The sequence below is a fragment of the Scyliorhinus canicula genome, chromosome 2 (genome assembly GCF_902713615.1).
Source record: "Scyliorhinus canicula chromosome 2, sScyCan1.1, whole genome shotgun sequence".
Classification (NCBI taxonomy): domain Eukaryota; kingdom Metazoa; phylum Chordata; class Chondrichthyes; order Carcharhiniformes; family Scyliorhinidae; genus Scyliorhinus; species Scyliorhinus canicula.
In genome coordinates, this window is record NC_052147.1 from 46,466,149 (window position 1) to 46,492,636 (window position 26,488).

General features: G+C 49.0%; 1 protein-coding gene across 1 annotated transcript in view; it reads left to right on the plus strand.

Moving 5' to 3' along the window:
* Nucleotides 1-11,344: 11,344 nt before the first annotated feature.
* amn (amnion associated transmembrane protein) overlaps nt 11,345-26,488 on the plus strand; it is a 52,061-nt gene continuing 36,917 nt past the window's right edge. Inside the window, exons 1-3 of the mRNA XM_038777336.1 lie at nt 11,345-11,403; nt 24,689-24,807; nt 24,898-24,942. Of these exons, the coding sequence (XP_038633264.1) occupies nt 11,364-11,403; nt 24,689-24,807; nt 24,898-24,942 (204 nt within the window). The 5' untranslated portion in view covers nt 11,345-11,363. The remainder of the gene's footprint in view (nt 11,404-24,688; nt 24,808-24,897; nt 24,943-26,488) is intronic.

Sequence of the window (26,488 nt, forward strand, 5' to 3'; positions counted from 1 at the left end):
CCCACCCACCACCACCCCCCTCCCCCCCCACCCACCTCCCCCACCACCCCCCTCCCCCCACCCACCACCACCACCACCACCACCACCACCACCCTCCCCCCCACCCACCACCACCACCACCCCCCACCACCACCACCTCCCCCCCCACCCACCCACCACCACCACCCTCCCCCCCCCCCCCCCCCCAGGTCTGACCCCACCCTGACCTCTGATTTCTGATCCCTGCTGACCTCTAACCACCCCCCCCCCCACCCACCCAACCTTCAACCCCTCCACCTAATCTTCAACTCCTCCCCTTCCCGATTTACAATACTCCAACCCCCCCCCCCCCAAAAAAAAACTTCTGTCCACTTACCTCAGACATTTACCTTCAATGCTAGGCCCCAGGGACATGCTGGATTGCCTGAATCTTACCCGGCATGCGTCGGAAGGTACAGCGAGACACACTGGGAAAAGAACTCGGACACAGCGTGGCAATTTGATGCTGATTGCCACTCTGAGGAAGTTCAGGCCCAATACAGTCTAGAATTCTTAAGGAAATACGTGTGCTCTGGCTAATATAATAATAATCTTTATTGTCACAAATAGGCTTACATTAACACTGCAATGAGGTTACTGTGAAAAGCCCCTAGTCGCCACAGTCCGGTGCCTGTTCGGGTACACAGAATTCAGAATGTCCAAATTACCTAACAGCATGTCTTTCGAGACTTGTGGGAGGAAACCGGAGCACAGACTCCACACAGACAGTGACCCAAGCCGGGAATCGAACCTGGGACCCTGGAGCTGTGAAGCAATGTATTTAGAAGCTCCATAAATATAGGCATCTTAGTGACATGAAATCCACTTCCATATGTAATTTGGAAATACAGTAAGTTCTCACTTAAAGTTATAGTTGTGAGGGCAGCATGGTGGCACAGTGGTTAGCACTGCAGTCTTACGGCGCCGAGGTCCCAGGTTCGATCCCGGCTCTAGGTCACTGTCTGTGTGGAGTTTGCACATTCTCCCCGTGTTTGCGTGGGTTTCGCCCCCACAACCCAAAGATGTGCAAGGTAGGTGGATTGAACATGCTAAATTGCCCCTTAATTGGAAAAAATGAATTGGGCACACTAAATTAATCAAAAAAAAGTTATAGTTGTGTTCCTGAAAATCAAAGTGAAACAGTTCCCAATAAACCAATGTAAAAGCTGCAATTAGGTTCTGTAGCACCTTCCTCGTCCCACAAACCATTAGAACATTATGCCCAAGTTGAAATAATTTATATTGCTACATTTCCACATTGGTAACTGAAATAACTTTTGAAATAAAATAAACTTTACGAGCCCCGCTGATAGTAAACGTGGGGTACCCCAAAACCCAGAAGGGTATCTTGGAACACTGTTTCTGATTATTTACTTTTCAATTTGGCATAAGGTGAGGGAAGTTTTACAAACCAGTGAGGAAAGTTCCAGTCTTGTTGCAATCATTCAAATAAAAACATACATACAACAAGAAATGCCACCATGCAAAACAATGGTATACTTAAATACAATAATGATTAAACACATATTATCCTTGAATTAAGCTAATCCCACATCTATCTACATTCCTAAACTCTGAGAAATGCCCCTTCTCCCAAAACAACATCCCATCCAGTCTAACTCTATAAGCTAAATCCAGCAAACAGTTACCACACACACACACACACGCGAGTTGTGTCTTTAATTTTGGGAAGCTTTTCTTCCGATTTAATGGGAACTTTAAGGTTTTCAGACAGCAGCTTTGAGCATAGAATCCTGCTTTGGGGAGAACTTCTCTTTCCAGCTGGATGTAGCTATGATCATAACGGTGAACCACCTTCTTCTACTCCAGTACAGAGCTAACCCTGCTACTGATATACAGCATCTCCCTTTTGATCTCATATTTTATCAAACACCCTGCCTAAGAAATCAGCCTTTTAGCACAGAAGTGTGACATGCCTTCTTACATCTCCACTTTGAACTCAACTCTTCTGTAGTTTTCGCATTTATAATTCTATACTCTATTGTTCTCCACTTCACTTAAGTAAATGTCTGCTAAGCTAATTCGCATAGCAAAAACACTCCAGCGTAGTTGCATTCTTATCAATTCCCTTTTATCCAATTCTTTAAACTTTATTGTATCCAAATCTTAAATCTTTATTTTATTCAGGATTCTTGACACCTTAAAAATAAAAAAAGAAATATGGTAACTTTCTACTTGTAGAATCTCCCACTCACTGCTGATCCTTTTTTCAACTCTGCAGCTCTGATGTCTTCAAGCTTGATGCCTCTGTGTACATGTTCTTACGTGCCTAGTCTCAATTAACGAACCCACAATCTGTTTGCACAATCCCTTGTGGGAAATTGGAGCCTTTAGGTCATTATTAAAAACATAACAGCTGCTTCACCTCTGGTTTTACCACAGCAGAAAGGAGACTTGCCTCGACCTGATGTCCCAAACACAATCCATTGGTGAGTAAATTATTGGGATAATGGGCCTATTACCAGCAGATTTCTGGGAGAGGCTGCAGACCTGAAGGATCAGCAGTGACTGGGTAGGTTAGGGAGTGGGAAAGGGCACTTCAAAATGGCACCATTAAGGTCACTTGGCCCCTACATCAGACTGGGGAAATTATAGTAATATGAATCTCATCACATTAAACAAGATTGCAGACTAAATTAACTGATTGTTATAGCCTGCCCTGATCCTATTGGCTGGGGACAATAGGCTACCCCATGGTACTTGAGGAAATGAGCTCCCCCAATAAGAGGAGGGGGTGGTGCAATCAATAGCAGAGCAATTGTATAAATAGAGCTGGCCTGTGTGGTACTGGCCAGAGAGGGAATCGGTAGTGAATTACTGGCCCTGTGTGGTACTGGCTAGAGAGGGAATCGGTAGTGAATTACTGGCCCTGTGTGGTACTGGCTAGAGAGGGAATTGGTAGTGAATTACTGGCCCTGTGTGGTACTGGCTAGAGAGGGAATCGGTAGTGAATTACTGGCCCTGTGTGGTACTGGCTAGAGAGGGAATCGGTAGTGAATTACTGGCCCTGTGTGGTACTGGCTAGAGAGGGAATCGGTAGTGAATTACTGGCCCTGTGTGGTACTGGCTAGAGAGGGAATCGGTAGTGAATTACTGGCCCTGTGTGGTACTGGCTAGAGAGGGAATCGGTAGTGAATTACTGGCCCTGTGTGGTACTGGCTAGAGAGGGAATCGGTAGTGAATTACTGGCCCTGTGTGGTACTGGCTAGAGAGGGAATCGGTAGTGAATTACTGGCCCTGTGTGGTACTGGCTAGAGAGGGAATCGGTAGTGAATTACTGGCCCTGTGTGGTACTGGCTAGAGAGGGAATCGGTAGTGAATTACTGGCCCTGTGTGGTACTGGCTAGAGAGGGAATCGGTAGTGAATTACTGGCCCTGTGTGGTACTGGCTAGAGAGGGAATCGGTAGTGAATTACTGGCCCTGTGTGGTACTGGCTAGAGAGGGAATCGGTAGTGAATTACTGGCCCTGTGTGGTACTGGCTAGAGAGGGAATCAGTAGTGAATTACTGGCCCTGTGTACAGAGTCTTGTAAATAAAGTTGCTTTCTATTTGATAATATGAATTTGTGCTGGATTCCTCGTGGCCCCCACAAAACTGACCAATGTTAAAATGAAACAACATTAAACAGGGATTTGTTCTACTCAATTTCCATCACATGTCCCAACCTCTGGCAGTCTATCTACCTGGTATGAAATCATGGAAAAGCAATATTTTCTGTTTGCTGTTCTCATAAACTATATATTGTGCATAAAATCATGCATACATTTCATGAGGAGATCAAGTTTTGTGTTCAGGTGGCCAGTGAAAAAATGAATAATAGATTTAGGAATGGCAAATGGATTTTAGTATACTTAATTGGAGTGTGTTGAATGTTGGAACAACAGACATGAAAGATTTAATACTACCAAAGATGGGTTAGCAAAATGGGTTTTGGTCTAGTTATTGAGCAATCATTGAAAACATCTGTTTAATGTGTAAAGATATTATAACAGAACTCCAACAACTACAGTGATATAGTTATGACCCACATTTTCCTTTGGTTTGGGTCTCAGAATACCGAGACTTCTGATGGGACAGAGCTGCTACCTATGCCCCATCTACAAGTATGACCGAATGGCACTGACACACTTGTATATCCAAGCATATACAAGGGGGGGGAGGGGGGGGCATCTTAATATGCACTTTGACACCCAGCCAAACATATCATGCTCATACATGGATACCAGGTTCAAAGTCACTAGAATGGTCTTTAGTGTTCACTTCAGGAGAAGAGAGCTCAAAATGCTAAGGTGATGGCCTGGTCAGATGGTGTACATGTTAAAGTCAGGGTGATTGATCAAATAGAGTAGAGGGCTATGAAAATAGTGCATGTGCCTTCCCAGACCAGTGCAGGAGATGGCAAATCATCCACTGCTGGTGCCAAAGGTGGTATTAAAGGCATCTTCAATCATAGTTTCAGTGGTGGTGGTGATGGTTGCTCAGCATGGGGGAGATGAATCAGACATAATGATGAGTTGGCACATGTTAAAACATAAAGGAAGAGTTCCAGTTTTAATAATGACCTGTAACTGCAATGTGCACTCACACTGAAGAAGGATTATGCTAATGAACTCTTGTGTCTCACACAGATCCTATTGCCACATTCCCACCCTCCCAGAACTGGAATTTCCCTTGAGCATCAGGAAGAGGATGAAAAGATTTCCACATTCTGAGTTGGTTGTGGTGAAGGACACAGTACCAGAGTGCAGAAGAAGGTGTCAAAGACATATGTGGACAACTCCATCAGAGAAGGGAAGGCAGTGATGATGTTGCTGCAGCTGCTGTAGAGACGGGGCCTCAGAAGTCACAGTACCTGGACCAGCAGGTGAATGGACACCTGATGGAGTTCCCTGAGGTAATGTGCGCTCATGCACTGTGAGTAGAGAAGTCCATCGCCGTGAAGAGCTTGACTGCATGAGATCAAACCATGAGAGTGAATGGCCAATCTCACGGGGAGTCACAGGCTACACCATTCCCTATGGATGCAGGGTGAATTCCTGCAAAGGCAACGAGACTCATTGTGTTCTCTGGAGCAGTCCATTCAGAGTATGAGCACTGGCCTCCAGAGAATACATGAGGAGCTGCAAACCCATAACAGGCCGTTCTCGCTGGTGGCACCACAGATAACGGAATGAATGACTGTGGCACCCTATCCAATCACCCAGAAAGCCAACCCATGGCTAGGTAATAGAAGGGAATGAGCCTGCTGTGAGCAGTTCCTCATTTTCCCCTGCTTCCCCGGCCCCTCCGACAGAGCTCTGAAATGCAGTACGTGCTCCAGGCTGCCCCTGTAGAATTTCAGGTACTGCAGTCTCGGGTAGGTTTGTCAACAGGAACTTGCACAAAGAGATGGACCCCGATGCTCTTCAATGCCTCATGGACAGAGAGGTGAGCAGATTGTCTCCACCTCCTCTGAGGCAACACGTGGGGAGCACCACAATGGAGTTCTGATCTCAAAAATTGTAAAGGCATTTTAATCACTGATGGGTTCTCGTGTGGTGTTATATCTCCCATTATTAAAGAATGGATACCTATACTTGCTTAGTGGCAAATACAATGAGCGGGTGGACGTGTGAATGAATGATCTTACCAGTGTCACTGAAGTTTGCAGTAAGAAGTCCAACCCTCAGTCGCCTGACAGTTGTGATGCATTGCAACGTAGTGAGCCTGCCCCTTTCACACAGCTGTCCATATCAGAAATGCCTGGAATGGGGGTGGAACATCTAGATCCGGGTTCTGCCCGCCATTTTGAACACTCCACAGATCTTCCTGACTCCATAAAAATTCAGCCATGGTCTTGAATCTAACATAGGCTGAAGGATGCCAGCCTTGTTGGGTGTAATGATGCCACGTAAAATGAGTTTGCACAATCTCAATCCAGTTCCCCAGTAGTCAGGAAGCCTCAACACAAGACTAATTGGTTCATAAATTAGGAATGGAATCTCATTCCGAGACACATAGAAAGTAAGAGCAGGCGTAAGACATTCGGCCCTTGTAGTCTGTGTTATGAAAGGGAAAATGCTGGAAAATCTCAGTAAGTCTGGCAGCATCTGTAGGGAGAGAAAAGAGCAAACGTTTCGAGTCTGATGAGTCTTTGTCAAAGCTAACAGACAGACAGTGGGAAATATTTATACTGTGGAGTGAGAATGAAAGATGAGTCATAGCCACAGAAACCCAGGGAAACCGGGTGCTAATGGCCATGGATACCAAGAGGAAAGATTGTTAATGACAGTCTCCAGAGAGGACAAAAGATGTGAAAGGTCAAACAGCAGGGAAACTAACATCAGAGGATGAACTGTAGGTGTGGGGGAGGGGAAGGGGAAGCAAAGAGGAGAAAGGTGCAGGAAAGGTGGATAAGATTGGGGGGGGGGGGGGGGAAATTAAATGTATATTAAGAAAGAAAGAAATGGTAAAAGACAGTTAAAATGAAATGAAAACAAATGGGTCAAGGTGGGGCTGATCATCTGAAGTTGTTGAATTCGATGTTCAGGCCGGAAGGCCTAACCAGAAGATGAGATGTTGTTCCTCCAGTTTGCGTTGAGCTTCACTGGAACATTGCAGCTGGCCAAGAACAGACATGTGGGCATGGGAGCAGGGTCTTTTGTTAAAATGGCAAGCAACAAGAAGGTCAGGATCCTGAATGTGCACAGACTGAAGATGCTCAGCAAAACGATCACCCAGTCTGCGTTTGGTCTCTCCGATATAGTCTGTGTTATATTATCCTTGGTGTAATATGTCGGTGTTCTTTGTCTTTTGATCCAGAATGGTCTGTTGAGTTGATGACAAAGAATCCACCAATCATTAGAGTAATTCCCACAGTGGGAACTCCGCCACTTGCCGCCTGACAAATGCCCTTACCTGCATATACCTGAAGGTGTTCCCCGGTGGGGAGCCAGAACTTCTCCTCCAGCTCACCCAGGCTCGCGAACTTCCCATCCACAAACAGGTCCCCCATCCTCCTGATACCTGCCCTGTGCCAACTCAGGAACCCGCCGTCAATTCTCCCTGGGACAAACCAGTGGTTCCCCCGTATCGGGGACCTCACCGAGGCCACCACCTCCCCCCTGTGCCGTCTCCATTGCCCCCAAATTTTGAGGGTAGCCGCCAGCACCGGGCTCGTGGTATACCTCGTTGGAGGAAGCGGTAGCGGCGCCGTCACCAGCGCCTCCAGGCTCGTGCCCACACAGGACGCCATCTCCATTCTCTTCCATGCTGCCCCTTCCCCCTCCATCACCCATTGTGCACCATCGCTGCATTGGCAGCCCAATAGTACCCACAGAGATTGGGCAGCGCCAGCCCCGCCCATCCCTACTTCGCTCCAGGAACACCCTTCTCACCCTCGGTGTCCCCGGCGGCCACACAAACCCCGTAATGCTCCTATTAACCCGCCTGAAAAAGGCCTTCGGAATAAGGATGAGGAGGCACTGAAACAGGAACAGAAATCTTGGGAGCACCGTCATCTTGACTGACTGCACCCTACCCGCCAGAGACAGCGGCAACATGTCCCACCTCTTAAACTCCTCCTCCATTTGCTCCACCAGCCTTGTGAGGTTAAGCTTATGCAAGGCCCCCCAGCTCCTGGCCACCAAGTACCTGAAGCTCCTCTCTGTCCTTTTTAGTGGGAGCTCACCAATCCCCCCCCTCCTGGTCCCCTGGGTGAACAACGAACAGCTTGCTCTTCCCCATGTTGAGCTTGTACCCTGAGAAATCCCCAAACTCCCTGAGAATCTTCATCGCCTCCGACATCCCCCCCACCGGGTCCGCCACATACAAGTCATCCGCATAGAGCAACACTCGGTGTTCCTCCCAACCTCGCACCAGCCCCCTCCAGTTCCTCGACTCCCTCAACGCCATGGCCAGGGGTTCAATTGCCAGCGCAAAGAGCAGGGGGGGGACAGGGGACACCCCTGCCTCGTCCCTCGGTGTAGCCGAAAATACTCTTACCTCCTTTTATTCATGGCCACACTGGCCACCGGGGCCTCATATAGCAGCCTGACCCACCTGACAAACCCCTCCCCAAACCCGAACCTTTCCAGCACCTCCCACAAGTACCCCCACTTTACCCTATCGAAGGCCTTCTCCGCATCCATCGCCGCCACTATCTCTGCCTCCCCTTCTACCGCCGGCATCATTATAACATTCAAGAGCCTCCGTATGTTAGTGTTCAGCTGCCTCCCCTTCACGAACCCTGTTTGATCCTCGTAGATAACCTACGGCACACAGTCCTCTATCCTCGTGGCTAAAATCTTCGGCAACAACTTGGCGTCTACATTTAAGAGTGAGATCGGCCTGTATGACCCACACTGCAGGGAATCCTTGTTCCGCTTAAGGATCAAGGAAATCAGCGCCCGAGACATCATCAGAGGCAAAGCCCCTCCTTCCCTTGCCTCGTTGAAGGTCCAAACCAACAGAGGGCCCAACAGGTCTACATAAGTCTTATAGAATTCGACCGGGAATCCATCCGGCCCCGGTGCCTTCCCCGGCTGCATGCTCCCTATCCCTTTGACCAACTCCTCCAACCCAACCGGCGCCCCCAATCCCACCACATGCCCCTCCTCCACCCTCTGGAATCTCAGCCGGTCCAGAAAACGACCCACCCCCCCCCCCCCCCCCCCTCCTCCAGTGGGGGTTCGGACCGACACAGTTCCTCGTAAAAGTCCCTGAAGACCCCATTGATGACTACCCCACTTCGCACCACGTTCCCTCCCCTATCCTTAACTCCACCAATCTCCCTGGCTGCATCTCACTTCCGAAGCTGGTGCGCCAGCATTCGGCTCGCCTTTTCCCCATATTCATACACCGCCCCCTGTGCCTTCCTCCACTGCACCTCCACCTTCCTGGTGGTCAACAGGTCGAATTCAGGGGCGGCACAGTGGTTAGCATTGCTGCCTACGGCGCTGAGGACCTGGGTTCGAATCCCGGCCCTAGGTCACTGTCCGTGTGGAGTTTGCACATTCTCCCCGTGTCTGCTTGGGTTTCACCCCCACAACCCAAAGATGTGCAGGCTAGGTAGATTGGCCACTCTAAATTGCCCCTTAATTGGAAAAAATAATTGGGTACTCTAAATTTATAAAAAAACAAATCAGGTCAAATTCGGCCTGGAGGCTATGCCGCTCTCTAAGCAACCCCTCGTCCGGAACCTCCGCGTATCTCCTGTCCACCCTCACCATCTCCCCCACCAACCTCTCCCTCTCTCTCTGCTCTCTCCGCTCCCTGTGGGCCGTGAATGGAGATCAACTATCCCCTAACCACCGTCTTCAGTACCTCCCAGACCATCCCCACTCCGACCTCCCCATGGTCGTTGGCCTCCAGGTACCTCTCAATACATCCTTGGTCCCGCCTGCTCACCTCCTCGTCCGCCAGCAACCACATCTCTAAGCGCCAAAGCGGGCGCTGGTCCCTCTCTTCCCCCAGCTCGAGGTCCACCCAATGTGGGGCATGATCAGAAATGGCTATCGAGGGCAGCATGGTGGCACTGCAGCCTACGGTGCTGAGGACCCGGGTTCGAATCCCGGCCCTGGGTCACTGTCAGTGCGGAGTTTGCACGTTCTCCCCGTGTCTGCGTGGGTTTCACCCCTACAACCCAAAGATGTGCAGGGTAGGAGGATTGGCCACGCTAAATTGCCCCTTAATTGGAAAAAATAATTGGGTACTCTAAAAATATTTTTTTAAAAAAAGAAATGGCTATCGCCGAGTACTCAGTATCCTCCACTCTCGCAATCAGCGCCCTACTCATGACAAAGAAATCAATCCGGGAATAGGCCTTATGAACTTGGGAGAAGAATGAAAATTCCCTGGCCCCCGGTCTCGTAAACCTCCATGGGTCAACTCCTCCCATCTGGTCCATAAACCCCCTCAGCACCTTAGCCGCTGTCGGCCTCCTACCCGTCCTAGATCTGGGGCGATCCAGCACCGTGTTAAAATTCCCCCCCCATTATCAGCCCCCCTGTCTCCAAGTCTGGGATCCTGCTCAACATGCGCCGCATGAAACCTGCATCGTCCCCATTCAGGGCGTATACATTGACCAGCACCACCCGCTCCCCCTGCAGCTTACCGCTTACCATCACATACCTACCGCCACTGTCTGTCACAATGTTCGACGCCTCGAATGACACCCTCTTTCCCACCAAGATCGCCACCCCCCCGATTAGTAATCAATAATCTAATAGTCACTAATAATATCCTTCTGTTAACTCTCTCTAATCTAATCAACTCCTCATGCTGTTCTCAGGCTTTCTCCTTTGCTAATCACCCAGCATTCCCTGAGGTCTGATTTATATACTGAGATATGGTGGTGCCCTCTAGTGTTTGAATTACACAGAGATGTAATAATTAACCCTTCACTAGCTTGCCTATATACATATCATTACAGTCTGTTCCGTCATTCAATATAATCTTGGCTGATCCTCTACCTCAACACCATACTCTCACTGTCTACCCAGACCCTTTGATGCCTTTAGTATCTAGAATATTTCCTTCCAAAATCTATTGTGACACCCGAGCCAGAGGAAACATTATCCCTACATCCAGCCCATCCAGCCTTTTCAGAATTATATATGTTTCAGTGAGATCCCCTCCCATTCTTCTAAACTCTAGTGAATGCAGGCCTAGAACAACAGGATTCCAGGAAATGAAATAATGTTACATCGGTGCAGCAAAAGGTGAACTTTTAAAGTTGATGAGAGTTGAGATTACTTTACATTTGCTCAGGACCTGGAAGCTTGCTTCTCCCCATGGGGGGGACATTGAACAAATAGTTAATTGTCCATCGCTAATGTCTCACACCTTGATCAGCACAAGTGGCATCAATTCACAGCTAATTGAGCGCAATATGAAATGGCTACCTGTACCTATGAATTGAGGTCTTTGGACCTGAAAGAGTGAAATGTTAGAGAACGTGTTACGAAGCAATATACGAAAGCAAAATACCGCAGAAGCTGTAAATCTGAAATAAAAACAGATAATGTTAGAAATACTCAGCAGGTCAGGCAGTATCTGTGGGGAGAGAAACAGAGTTAACATTTCAGGTCCATGTCTGTTCCCTCAGAAGGGTTGATGAAAGATCACGTTCTGAAACAATAGCTGTTATCCTCTCCACGGATGTTTCAGAGCTGCCGAGTATTTCCAGCGTTTTTTGCTTTTATTACTGAGCACTAGACCTCATTACTGTTTAACTAATGTGCGGCAGTTTACCTCTACACTTGACGTTGCCACAGATGGTTCAAAGTTTACTGTAAAGTACAAACTTAGATTGCATAACAGCCGAGGAAAGTATTCCTGCAACATGAGATCAGCACACTTCATCTCCTTCAGCTTGTTTTTCCGTGAGTATTGTTTTCGATAGAGTAACTTTAGCATTTGCACGAGTAGGACGGATGACAATTCATTAATTGGGCTTTGGAATGAGAAGAAAGGAAAACTGTTTTTCTTTTCTCGTGGTAAAGCTTCCTTTGACTGAAAAGGTGGGGTCGTCCAGTTATCCACGATGGTTATTATCTGAGTAAAGATAGCTGGTGTCTGTTCCATATGTGCAATGAAACAATGCTAATGCAATAATTATATATGCAGTCCTAATATTAGCTTCACCAGTTGATGCGGATAATTTTCAGCTCTGGTACATGTGGATTAATTACCGTGGCAATCGAAACAATAGGGGTTTATTATTATTTTACAACCTGTGCAGCTCCATGTACTCCAGAATGAGCCAATGGAACAACTTATAGTACAAAGTACGTTGCCAATATCACAGGCATAATTTTACTCATTGAACAGCATCAGGAGGGTGGCACATGGCGCCGTGGTTAGCATTGGGACTTGGGCGCTGAGGACCCGGGTTCGAATCCCGGCCCTGGGTCACTGTCCGTGTGGAGTTTGCACATTCCCCCTGGGTCTGCGTGGGTTTGACCCCCACAGCCCAAAGATGTGCAGGTTAGGTGGATTGGCCACGCTAAATTACTGCTTAATTGGAAAAATAAATAATTGGGTACTCCAAATTTATATTTAAAAAATGAAACAGCATCAGTTATGTGTGATTTCTATAACTATTTATAAGAACTGTAATAAAATAAATCTGGGAAATTGTAAGTCCTTTACATTAATGATCAACAAAATAATAGAGCAGATTATTAGAAACCGAACCAGAACTATGTAAAAATAACTTAATAAATGGGAACCAATTTGATTTCAGAAGGGGCAGATACCACCTGATCCAAATGTTTGACCCCTTTGACATCCTAAGTAAATGCTGAAAAGCTCCACGGACAGAGTTTTCCATTTTGGAGACTAAGTCTGATAGCAGACGGGGTTCATGATGCGTTTCCCATTGGGCGGTGTGGCGGGAAGTCAAGATTGATTTCACACTCGGAAGCTATTTAATTATGCATCGGCGAGTAGCTCTCCGAATCACATGTTGGTGCGGGAACGGGTTCATCCATCCCGCCATAATGAGGTCAAAGGTCCAGGCATAATATTCCAGCACCACCCAGACACACATCTTCACTCTCTCCGGTCAATATTGCGCACACTCACATATTGAGGTGACCACAATGCCAGCCCGAATACATGACATCTCAAATCCACAGAGGTTTGAAGAGGTTTGGACACATTGATGAAATGTGCCATCTTACCAAAGGCACTCCTGCAATCTCAGATCTGATACATTGACCAAGCTCAACTTACACTTCCGTAATGACTGGATGCCCTGTGGCAGGCCATCTATACTAATTGGAGAGAGCATATTAGAGGCTTTCATTGATGATCTGACAGATATGCAGCAGTTGTGCATTCTTAACGGCCGGGCATTTTCCATCGTCACCTATCATCTCTGTTAAAGCTCAAGTTGTGACTCATTCAATCTCTTGTTTAAGTGCAGCAAAAGAAAATGGGTGCAATTCTCCGGAAAGATTTCTAAGTGTGGTAGCCAGCGGGAACTGCCGCAAGCTTCCTGGCACTCAGCCTGGCGAGGCCAGCAACGCATTACAATGTTAATTGGTCAACTTAGCGAGGTCCAATGGGCTTCATGCTACAAATGAAGGCTCACCAGCTAAGTTGTCAGGACCGCAATCGCCAGCCCCCCCGCTAACAAGGTCGAGCAGCATTTAAACAGCACTTGCACAGCCAACCCCTTAGCTCGCAGCCATGGTGCTGAGATGCCAGGCAACAAGGTTTGGAGACACAGTCCTGGGGAGGCTCCTAGATGCGGCCGGGGCCAGGAGGGATGTCTTGTTCCTCCAAGGATCCTGGACGGTGAGCCACAGGGCAGCAAGTGCTGCCTGGGTTGAGGTTTCAGTGGCTGTCAGCTCGGGCAGTGTGACCAGGCTGACTGGCCTGCAGTGCCGCAAGAAGGTCAACAACCTGCACCGGGCAGCACGGGTGAGTTAACTCAAACGCGAATCCTCCCCCTCCCGAAACCTTTCCGCCCTCAGGTGAGCATCCCTCTTTCCGCCCCCCCCCCCCCCCCCCGCCAACCCACCATGTGAATTTTGCGCAAGAGCAGGCGGAGAGAGGACAAATCCAGAGTGAGGTCACAGACAGAGAAGCCTGATTAGCAGGCAAGAAATGTTGATGACATAATTTGAAGCTTGACTGTTGTGTGAGTTATCGGAGTCAGCTCAGACAATCTCAGCTCTATTTAAAGAAAAAGCTTCAAAATGCACTTGCAGTGAGTTTTGTGCACGAGCAATGGGAGAAAGGCCACATCCGGAGTTAATGCACAGACAGCGGGAGCTTTAAACTTCCGAATTCGGCGCAGAGTGGGGATTGGGGCGCGGAGTGGGGATTGGGGCGCGGAGTGGGGATTGGGGCGCGGAGTGGGGATTGGGGCGCGGAGTGGGGATTGGGGCGCGGAGTGGGGATTGGGGCGCGGAGTGGGGATTGGGGCGCGGAGTGGGGATTGGGGCGCGGAGTGGGGATTGGGGCGCGGAGTGGGGATTGGGGCGCGGAGTGGGGATTGGGGCGCGGAGTGGGGATTGGGGCGCGGAGTGGGGATTGGGGCGCGGAGTGGGGATTGGGGCGCGGAGTGGGGATTGGGCGCGGAGTGGGGATTGGGCGCGGGCGGGGATTGGGCGCGGGCACAGAGCGGGGATTGGAATACGGCGCAGAGTGAAGAGGTGCTCTTTGCTTTTCCTCCTTGCTTCAGAAAGTGGTCTTGCCCTGCTGCAGCTGAGGCTACAAGGGAAAGTGCCGGGGCTAGCATGTGTGCAGGAGGTGTCTCCAGCTACAGCTCCTGGTAGCACAAGTTTCGGCACTGGAGTGGCGGCTGGGACACTGTGGAGCACCCGTGAGATGCAGAGGATCATGGATTGCATGTATAGAGAGGTGGTCACACCGCAGGCTCAGACTCCACAGATGAGAAGGGAATGGGTGACCACCAGGCAGAGCAGGACAGCTAGGCAGGCAGTGCAGGAATCTCTTGTGGCCTTTCCCCTGAAAAACAGGATTACCATTCTGGATACTTTTGAGGGGAATGACCTCTCGGGGAAAGCAGCAACAGCCACATTTGTTGCACCATGGTTGGTTGGTTCTGCTGGGGGGGGGGGGGGGGGGGGGGGGGGGGGGGGGGGGGGGGGGGTTGTCAGGGGTAGCAATTGTTATATGGGATTCAATTGAAAGGGGAATAGACAGGCATTTCTGTGGCTCCAAACAACACTCCAGGATGGTATGTTTCCTCTCTGGTGTTAGGGTCAAGGATGTCTCGGGATGGTTACAGGACATTCTGGAGGGGGAGGGTGAACAGCCAGTGGTCATGGTGCACATTGGTACCAACGACATAGGTTTAAAAAAAAAAGGGTTGAGGTCCTGAAAGCAGAATATAGGGAACTAGGAATACAGTTGAGATGTCGGACCTCAAAGGCAGTGATCTCAGGATTACTACCAGTGCCACTTTTAGAGTAGAAATGGTGGGATGTATCGGATGAATACATAGCTGAAGAGATGGTGTGAGGGGGAGGGTTTCAGATTCCTGGGGAATTGGGACCTGTTCTGGGGGAGATGGGACCTGTACAAACTGGACGGGTTACACCTGGGCAGGACTGGCACTAATGTCCTTGTGGGGAGGTGGGGGGGCGGGTGTACATTCTAGAAGTGGTTGGGGAGGGTTTAAGCTAGTATGGCAGGGTTTGGAACCTATGTAAGAATTCAGAGAAGGGGGAATAAAGAACAAGAGAAAAAGACAGAACGGAAAATAAGAAAAGTAATGGGCAGAGGACTGAAGGGCATGTATCAGATAATGCCGCGGTAAAAAAATAAGGATGGGACAAGGAACCTTAAAAGGACTAGCCTAAGGGCAGCACAGTGCTTAGCACTGCAGCCTACGGTGCTGAGGACCTGGGTTCGAATCCCAGCTCTGGGTCACTGTGGAGTTTGCACATTCTCCCCGTGTCTGCGTGGGCTTCACCCCCACAACCCAAAGATGTGCACGAAAGGTGGATTGGCCACTCTAAATTGCCCCTTAATTGGAAAAAAATAATTGGGTACTCTAAATTTATTTTAAAAAAGGACTTGCCTTAAGGTTTTGTACCTGAACGCGCGGAGCATTCAAAATAAAATGGATGAATTAGTTGCGCAGGTAGATGTAAAGGGAAATGATATAGTTGGAATTATGGAGACCTGGCTCCAAGGTGACCAAGGGTGGGAACTAAACATTGAGGGATATTCAGTTTTAGGAAGGAGAGACAGAAAAGGTCTTGGCATTGCATTGTATCTTAAAGAAGACATCCATACAGTATTGAGGAAAGGTATTAGTACAGATGATGTGGAATCTGTCTGGGTCGAATTAAGAAACATCAAGGAGCAAAAAAACATTTGGTATACAGACCAGCAAACTGCAGTGATAATGTTGGGAATAGCATGAGACAGGAAATCAGAGATGCCTGCGATAAAGGAACATCTGTGATTATGGGTGACATTAATCTGCATGTAGATTGGGTGACTCAAAATGGTCACAGTACAATAGAAGAGGAATTCTTGGAGTGTATATGGGATGGTTTTCTGGACCAGTATGTTGAGGAACCAACAAGGTAACAGGCCATCTTGGACTGGGTGTTGTGCAATGAGAAAGGATTAGTTGGCAATCTTGTTGTGAGAGAACCCTTGGGGGTGAGTGACCATAATATGGTAGAATTCTTTATCAAGGTGAATAGTGATTCTGAGACCAGGGTCCTGAACCTCAATAAAGGTAACTATGATGGTATGAGCCATGAGCTGGCTATGATGGATTGGGAAACAGTACTGAAAGGAAGGACAGCAGATAGGCAATGGCAGGCTTCAAAAAATTGATAAAAACTAATGTTTTTAAAACTAATTAAGGCCCCTTACAGTCAGAAATGGGGGGAAAAAAGAAATGACTGAGGAACTAAATTTGTACTTTTCTTCTGTCTTCACAAAGGAAGACATGAATAATGTACGGAAGTTCTGAGAAGTTTTAGTGAGCATCTGAAGGAAATTAGTATTAGTAAAGAAATGGTTTTGGGGAAATTAATGGGATTGAAGGTGGACAAATCTCCAGGGCCTGATATTCTTCAACCCAGAGTACTTAAGGAAGTGGCCCTAGAAATAGTAGATCCATTGGTGGTCATTTTCCAAAATTCTTTAGACTTTGGAATGGTTCCTACAGATTGGAGGATAGTGAATGTAACGCCGCTATTCAAAGAAGGAGGTAGAGAGAAAACAGGGAACTATAGCCCAGTGAGCCTAACGTTGGTAGTAGAGACGTTGCTCGAGACCAATTATCAAGGATTCCATAGGACAGCATTTGGAAAACAATGGTGTAATCAGACAAAGTCAGCATGGATTTACGAAAGGAAAATCATGCTTGACAAAACAACTTGAATTTTTTGAATATGTAACTAGTAGAGTTTACCAGGGAGAACCTGTGGATGTGGTTTATTTAGACTTTCAGAAGACATTCAACAAGGTCTCGCATGGCAGATTAATATGTAAAGTTAAAGCACATGGGACTATGGGTAGTGTCTTGAGATGGATAGAAAGCTGGTTAGCAGACAAGAAGCAAAAAGTTGGAATATATGGGCCTTTTTCTGATTGGCAGGCAGTAACTAGTACAGTTACCTCAACTGGGACCTCAACTGTTCACATTATATATTAATGATTTGGATGAGTGAACTAAATGTATTATCTCCAAATTTGCAGATGATACAAAGTTGGGTGGGAGAGTGAGCTGTAAGAGAGATGTAGAGATGCTTCAATGGGATTCAGACAGGCTGAGTGAGTGGGCATATGCATGGTAGATGCAGTATAATGTGGATAAATGTGAGGTTATCCACTTTGGTAGCAAAAATAGGAAGGCAGATTATTATTTGAATGGATGTGAATTGAGAAAGATGCATACTCAGTGAGACCAAGGTGTCCTTTTGCATCAGTCATTGAAAGTAAATGCGCAGGTACAGCAGCAGCAAAGAAGGCAAATGGTATGTTGGCCTTCATAATGAGATGATTTGAGTATAGGAATAAAGATACTTTACTACAATTGCAAAAGGTCTTGGAGAGGCCACACCTGGAGTATTGTGTGCAATTTTGGTGTCCTTATCGGAGGAAGGATGTTCTTGCTCTGGAGGGAGTGCAGCAAAGGTTTACCAGGCTGATTCCTGGTATCACAGTATTGTCATATGAGGAGAGGCTAAGTCGGTGAGGATTATTTATTTTTTTTAAATCATTTTTATTGAGAAATTTTGATTTTATACAACATTGACGCACCTTAGTAAAATACCGAAAATAACAATAATATTAACAATCATATACATTCGCCCCATCCCCATGAACAACCCAGCATTTTAACAACAACGCAAATTAACACACTATAAAGTTACAGAATAAACACTACAATAATGCACCCCCCCCCCCCCCCCCCCCCCCCTCCCCCCGGGTTGCTGCTGCTATTGACCCAGTTACCTATCTCTGAGCCAGGAAGTCCAAAAAAGGCTGCCATCGTTTATAGAACCCTTGTATTGATCCTCTCAGGGCAAATTTGACCTTTTCCAATTTTATAAATCCCGCCATGTCACTGATCCAGGTCTCCACACTTGGGGGCCTTGCATCCTTCCATTGTAACAGAATCCTTCGACGGGCTACTAGGGACGCAAAGGCCAGGACACCGGCCTCTTTCGCCTCCTGCACTCCCGGCTCTACCGCAACTCCAAAAATCGCGAGTCCCCACCCTGGTTTGACCCTGGATCCAACCACCCTCGACACCGTCCCCGCCACCCCCTTCCAGAATTCTTCCAGTGCTGGGCATGCCCAGAACATATGGGCGTGGTTCGCAGGACTCCCCGAACATCTGGTGCACCTGTCCTCACCCCCGAAGAACCTACTCATCCTAGTCCTGGACATGTGGGCCCGGTGCAGCACCTTAAATTGGATGAGACTAAGCCTCGCACATGAGGAGGAAGAGTTGACTCTCTCCAAGGCATCCGCCCAAGTCCCGTCCTCTATCTGCTCCCCGAGTTCCTCCTCCCATTTAGCCTTCAGCTTCTCCACTGACGACTCCTCCACCTCCTGCATTACCTTATAGATGTCAGACACCTTCCCCTCTCCTACCCACACCCCCGAAAGCACTCTGTCCATAGCCCCCTGCGAGGGCAGCAAAGGGAATCCCTCTACCTGTCGCCTAGCAAACGCCTTTACCTGCAGGTATCTGAACATGTTCCCCTGGGGAAGGCCAAATTTATCTTCCAGTTCCCCCAGGCCCGCAAACCTCCCGCCAATAAACAGGTCCCTCAATTTGCTGATGCCCGCCCTTTGCCATCCCCTGAATCCCCCATCCGTGTTCCCCGGGATGAACCGATGGTTGCCACCCAGTGGAGCCTCCATCGAGGCCCCTGTTTCCCCCCGATGCCGTCTCCATTGTTCCCAGATTCTTAGGGTCGCCGCCACCACCGGGCTCGTGGTAAACCTCTTAGGGGAGAGCGGCAACGGTGCCGTTACCATGGCACCCAGGCTCGTACCTCTACATGACGCCATCTCCATTCTTTTCCACGCCGCCCCTCCCCCCTCCATCACCCATTTACGCACCATTGACACATTGGCTGCCCAATAGTACCCCAGAAGGTTGGGCAGTGGCAGCCCACCTCCATCCCTTCCTCGCTCCAGGAACACCCTCCTCACTCTCGGAGTCCCATGTGCCCACACAAAACTCAGAATACTGCTAGTCACTCTCCTAAAGAAGGCCCTGGGGATAAATATGGGCAGGCACTGAAAAAGGAACAAGAACCTCGGAAGCACTGTCATTTTGACGGACTGCACCCTCCCCGCCAACGACAATGGCAGCATGTCCCACCTCCTGAACTCCTCCTCCATCTGATCTACCAGCCTGGTAAAGTTATGCTTGTGGAGAGTCCCCCAGTCCCTGGCCACTTGCACCCCCAGGTACCTAAAGCTCTCCCCTGCCCGCCTAAGCGGGAGCCTACCAATTCCTTCCTCCTGGTCTCCAGGGTGCACCACAAACACCTCGCTCTTGCCTAAGTTTAATTTATAACCTGAGAAGGTCCCAAACTCGGCTAGTAACTCCATCACTCCCGGCATCCCTCCCACCGGGTCCGCCACATACAGTAACAGGCCGTCGGCATACAACGACACCCTATGTTCCTCTCCACCTCGCACCAAGCCTCTCCACCTCTCTGAATCTCTCAATGCCATCGCCAGCGGCTCGATTGCCAGTGCAAACAACAAGGGGGACAAGGGGCAACCCTGCCTGGTCCCTCGGTAAAGCCAGAAGTACTCCGACCTCCTCCTATTCGTAGCCACGCACGCCATCGGGGCCTCATATAACAGCCTTACCCATCTAATGAACCCTTCACCAAATCCAAACCTCCCCAACACCTCCCATAGGTACCCCCACTCCACTCTATCGAAGGCCTTCTCCGCATCCAGTGCCACCACTATCTCTGCCTCCCCCTCAATCGCCGGCATCATAATGACATTCAGCAATCTCCGCACATTCGTGTTCAGCTGCCTTCCCTTCACAAAACCTGTCTGGTCCTCGTGCACAACCCCTGGCACACAGTCCTCTATCCTGGTGGCCAGGATTTTTGCCAGCACCTTAGCGTCCACGTTGAGGAGAGATATGGGCCTGTATGAACCACACTGCTGGGGGTCCTTGTCCTTCTTTAAAATTAACGAGATCAGCGCCCGTGACATCGTCGGGGGCAAAGTCCCCCCCTCCCATGCTTCATTGAGTGTTCGCACCAGCAAGGGGCCCACTAGATCCACAAACTTTTTATAAAATTCCACCGGGAACCCATCCGGCCCCGGTGCCTTCCCTGACTGCATCTGCCCGATCCCCTTAACTAGCTCCTCCAGCTCAATCGGCGCACCCAACCCCTCCACCTTCTCCTCCTGCACCTTCGGGAAAGAAAGCCCGTCAAGGAACCTCTCCATTCCCCTCCTCTCCCCCGTTGGCTCCGACCGGTACAGTTCCCCGTAAAAATCCTTGAAGACCTCATTCACCTCTACCCCCTTCCGCACCACATTCCCACTCTTATCTCTCACTCCAGCAATCTCCTTAGCCGCATCCCGCTTACGCAGCTGATGAGCCAGCATCCTACTCGCCTTTTCACCATGTTCGTACACTGCCCCTTGTGCCTTCCTCCACTGTGCCTCCGCCTTTCTAGTGGTCAGCAAATCAAATTTAGACTGCAGGCTGCGCCTCTCCCCCAACAGTCCCTCCTCTGGTGCCTCTGCATACCTCCTGTCCACCTCCAGCATCTTCCCACCAGTCTATCCCTCTCACTCCTCTCGCTCCTCTCCCTGTGTGCCCGGATGGATATCAGCTCCCCACGAATTACTGCCTTCAGGGCTTCCCAGACCATCCCCACCTGAACCTCCCCCGTATCATTCACCTCAAGGTACCCCTCAATACTTGCCCGGACCCTCCTACACACCTCCTCCTCCGCCAACAACCCCACATCCAACCGCCACAACGGACGTTGGTCTCGCACCTCTCCCATCTCCAACTCTATCCAATGCGGAGCGTGGTCGGAGATTGCAATGGCCGAATACTCGGCCTCCTCTACTCTCGGAATCAGTCCCCTACTCACCACGAAGAAATCTATCCGAGAGTAGACCCTATGTACGTGGGAGAAGAAAGAGTACTCGCGTGCCCTCGGCCTTACAAACCTCCATGGATCCACCCCACCCATCTGGTCCATAAACCCTCTCAGTACCTTGGCCGCCGCCGGCCTCCTACCCGTCCTAGAGCTGGACCGATCCAGTGAAGGATCCAACACCGTATTGAAGTCCCCCCCTATGATCAGACCTCCCGCCTCCAGATCCGGGATCCGTCCCAACATACGCCTCATAAAGCCCGCATCGTCCCAATTTGGGGCATACACACTAGCCAGTACCACCTTCTCTCCTTGTAGCCTGCCCCTAACCATCACATACCTACCCCCCTTATCTGCCACCACCTCCGATGCCTCAAACAACACATTTTTCCCCACCAGAATCGGCACTCCCCGGTTCCTCACATTCAACCCCGAGTGGAAAACCTGCCCCACCCATCCCTTCCTCAGGCGGACCTGGTCCGCCACCCTCAGGTGGGTCTCCTGAAGCATTGCCACATCCGCCTTTAGCCCCTTCAGGTGAGCCAGTACCCTCGACCGCTTCACCGGCCCATTCAACCCTCTCACATTCCAGGTGACCAACCGGATCAGAGGGCGTCCCGCCCTCCTCCCCCGTCGGCTAGCCATAGCCCGTTGACTGCCCGCCCCAGGCCAGCACCCCCTGCTCGACCCCGTCCCCATAGCGACAACCCCTCACCTCTGTCCCCCCAGCCCCCACCAGCTCCTTCTTGACCCTACCAGCAGCAACCCGGTATTCCCCTTTCCCCCCCTCCCTTCCCCCCCAGGCTAGGAACCCTCCCAGCCGCGAACCGTCCTCCATTGTACTTCCGTGGGTCAGCTAACTTCTGCTGACCCCGGAAACTCCCGCCAATAGCCCGACCCCTCCCGAAGTGGGATCATCCCCCAATCTATCCCTTCTCCTGGCACCGCTCCAGCGCGGGGAAGAACCAGTTAAGGCCCCGCCTCCCCCGTCACCATCTCCACCCCCCAGCCCCGCAGCACGGGAAACCAGAGGAAAGCCCGCGCTTTTGCACTGCCCCACCACACCCTTCTGACGCAGCTCCCAAATATCAGCCCCACTCCATACCCCCACTCCGGCATAGAATACAACATACCCCCCCGACCCTCCCCTCAAGATACACAGCCCAGACAATGTCCCACAGCACAAAAACAAAAACATAGCAGAACAACCCCTCCGTAAATAACCATATCAAAATTGCAAAAGTACTAAAACAAGAAGAAAACAACAGAAGAAAAAGAGAACACAGCAACAGCAGAATCCAGCACTAATATCTTACCGCCGACCTCGCAACCCCCAACCCCTAGTTCAAGTCCAGTTTCTCCGTCCGCACGAAGGCCCACGCCTCCTCCGGGAATCGAAATAATAATGCCGGTCCGAATAAGTTACCCACAGGCGCGTGGGCGGCAACATTCCGAACTTTATCTTTTTTCTATAAAGCACGTCTTTCGTCCGATTAAATCCGGACCGCCGCTTAGCCACCTCCGCACTCCAGTCCTGGTAGATCCGCACTACCCTATTCTCCCAATTGCTGCTCTTCACCTTCTTGGCCCAGCGCAGCACGCACTCCCGATCACTGAACCGGTGGAACCTCACCAGCACGGTGAGGATTATATTAATTGGAGTTTAGAAGAGTGAGAGGGGATCTCATTGAAATTTAGTAAATTCTAACAGGATTAGACAGGGTAGATTCAGAAAGAATGTTCCCAATGATGGGGAAGGGCAGAACTAGGGGTCATAGTTTGAGGATAAGGGGTAAACCTTTTAGGACTGGGATAAGGAGAAATGTCTTCAGCCAGAGAGTGGTGAACCTGTGGAATTCACTATCACAAAAAGTAGGTAATGCCAAAACATTGTGTAATTTCAAGAAGGAATTAGATATAGCTCTTAGGGCTAAAGGGATCAAGGGATATGGGGGGAAGGTGAGATCAGGGTATTGAACTTGATCAGCCATGATCATAATGAATAGCGGAGCAAGCTTGAAGGGCCGAATGGCCTCCTCCTGCTTCTAGTTTCTGTCTGGCCTCAGACCCCCAGAGGACACCCGTCCGTCAGGGGCATAGAAAGCCATGGGAATGAGGTAAGCAGCTGGCCGCCTCCACCTCAGATGTGCATCCTGGGGAAACACCTAGACGTAGCGGTAGAGCGAGCAGAGCAAAGCACATCGAGGATCAGTGAACGGCTTCCATCTCCGGGTAAATCCCTCCACAGTCCTTCTCAAGGCAAACTTGATCTTTTCCAATCTGAGGAATTCTGCAAGGTCACTCACCCAAACCCCGGTTTTGGCGACCCTGAGTCCCTCCATTCCAAAAAGATCCGTCTCTGGGCTACCAGGGAGACAAAGGCCAAAACATCAGCCTCTCTCATCCCCTGGACTCCCACGTCTTCTGACACTCCAAAGATTGCCACTCCTGGACTCGGGACCACCTTCACCCTCAACACCTCAGACATCACATCAGCAATCGCCCGCCAGAATCCCTCCAGCTTCGGACAGGCCCAAAACATGTGGACATGGTTTGCAGGCCCACCTGAGCACCACCCACACCTATCCTCTAACCCCTCAGGACCTACTCATCCTGGCCACCATCATATGTGCCTCCAACCCCCTCCCCAGCTCTTCCTCCCACTCGCGCTTGATGTCTCCTATTGGGGCACCCTCGCAATCCATTAACTCTTTGTAGCTCTCCGAGACTCTGCCCTAACGCACCCCTTGGGTCCTGTTTATTAATCTATTTCCTAACTCCCTAAATTCTGCTTGCAGGACCTCAACACTTTTTTTTGCCTATATAATTTTTTCCCAATGTGTACCATGATATCTATCTGTTTGCCCTCCCCCTTCAGTATGCCCTGCAGCCATTCAATGGCATCCCTGACCTGGCAACAGGGAGGCAACATACCATCCTGGCGTCTCTTTTGCAGCTGCAGAAACATCTGTTTCTGCACTGCCTGCCTTCCTCTGCTCTGCCAGGTGGTCACCCAGCGAAGTACAGGTTTTATGGAAAACAACTGCAGAAATTCAAGCCCACAAAGTTGATTCGAGGGGGTTCAATCTTAAATCCTATAACCCATGACGGCAGGACAAGGGGTCTTAGGTATAATCTGGTTAAAAAGGCACGTTCATCTCAGGAAGCAATTTCTCATGTGGAAAAAGGTGAATCCCTGGATACAGTAAGAAGTCTTACAACACCAGGTTAAAGTCCAACAGGTTTGATTCAAACACGAGCTTTCGGAGCGCAGCTCCTTCCTTGGGTGTCAATCCCTGGATAGGTCTTGCAGGTCGTATATTGGAGGAAAATTGCTGCGAAGGAGGCTATTTTCTCTTGGACTGAACTCCATGGCTTAGAAGATGGTCTGCTACATCTTACTTGTGTTTTTTGCAAATTCTTCTAAGACATCAGGTGTGAACTGCTACATACACCTGCTAGGACCTTACCTGTTGAGTGAACCTGATGCTTGCTTCTCTAGTCTTCTTAGTTCCTATGCATTTATTTCAATTATCGTATAATATTTTTGTTAAAGAGGTTTCGGGTGCTTTGTACAGACAATGGATCCCTGACACCAATTTCAACAATGCCACAAACTGGGACAAGGGGAGAATCCCTTGTGAAAATGATCGAGTCCAATTTCTCAGAGATCAGGTATGCTAGAGGTGTCTTGCTTTTCTATTGATTTTCTTTGCTCGCAATGTGTCAACAAACTCACTTTGTAATTCTATTGTTATCTTGCAGAGTTTAAGCGTTCTCGTGCAATCACCGCTTAACTTGATGGAGATGGTAAGAATAATATTGTATGTTTCTCAAGGAAGAGGTTTTTGTAAAGGCAGAGGTGAAATTCAAATGTGTGTTTTACCACTGGCAAAGCGAATGCTATATCACTAAGCTTTAATGTGCTATGTAGAACATAGAACATACAGTACAGAAGGAGACCATTCGACCCATCGAGTCTACACCGACCCACTTAAACCCTCACCTCCACCCTATTCCTGTAACCCAGTAACCCCTCTTAACCTTTTTGGATACTAAGGGCAATTTAGCATGGCCAATCCACCTAACCCACACATATTTGGACTGTGGGAGGAAACCGGAGCACCCGGAGCAAACCCACGCAGACACAGGGAGAACGTGCAGACTCAGCACAGACAGTGACCCAGTGGGGAATCGAACCTGGGACCCTGGCGCTGTGAAGCCACAGTGCTAGCCACTTGTGCTACTGTGCTGCCCATTTAAACTGTGTAGTTTAAAGTGTTTGACCGTATAGTTACTATGAGTGCAGAAGTTGTGTATTTATACAGATAGGCCTGTAAACGTGGTTTCCGCTGAGGTTAATGCAGCTGATCAGGAGAACCTTGATAAAATTCACAGCATTGATCCATCAATATAGGACTGATTTTATACAGATATACCTAAATGCCAATTGATAGCTTTACAGAGTGTTGAACATGAGAAGAGGATGAAATCGTCCTTTTGCATATTTTAAAAATAACTTCTGAATAACTGAGTTATTCATTTTTCTACTTTCCTATTTTATTTTATTTTTCAAAGTTCACCAAATTTTTGGCAGGGAATGCAACAATTCCACATTTTGCATCCATTGTCAACAACAACTTACATTGATATAGTGTGTTTAACTTAATAAAACATCCTAGCAAGAGCAATACAAACTCAGCACTGTCAGAGGACACCATCTCAGACTAAAGGGACGATCCTTTAAAACAGAGATGAGGAGGGATTTCTTCAGCCAGGGGGTGGTGAATCTGTGGAACTCTTTGCCGCAGAAGGCTGTGGGGGCCAAATCACTGAGTCTCTTTAAGACAGAGATAGATAGGTTCTTGATTAATAAGGGGATCAGGGGTTATGGGGAGAAGGTAGGAGAATAGGGATGAGAAAATATCAGCCACGATTGAAAGGCGGAGCAGATTCGATGGGCCGATTGGCCTAATTCTGCTCCTATGTCTTATAGTTTTATAGTGTTGCTCGCTCTGGGTGAGTGTGCTTTACACTCAATTTGGCTCTGTTTTATTCCTTAGCTCTAGAGTCGCCAGGTGTCCTTATGATACCGCCACAAGATTCAAGTTCAAGTTCAGACCAATAACTCAATACATCTGTTAGTAAGTTCAAACAAGACACGTTTATTATAATACAGCTATCTACTACTTATGCATATAAAACTAAAAGAGTAGGCTATTCCTACCGCTAACAGGCCAATACTTATCTGGAATAAGGGAACTGCCGGATCAGGGAACAATGGCCTCTTGCTTTGTCCTGGATCCGCAGGCTTCCAGTTGATATGGACTAAAGGGGTCAGGAGTGTCTACTCTCG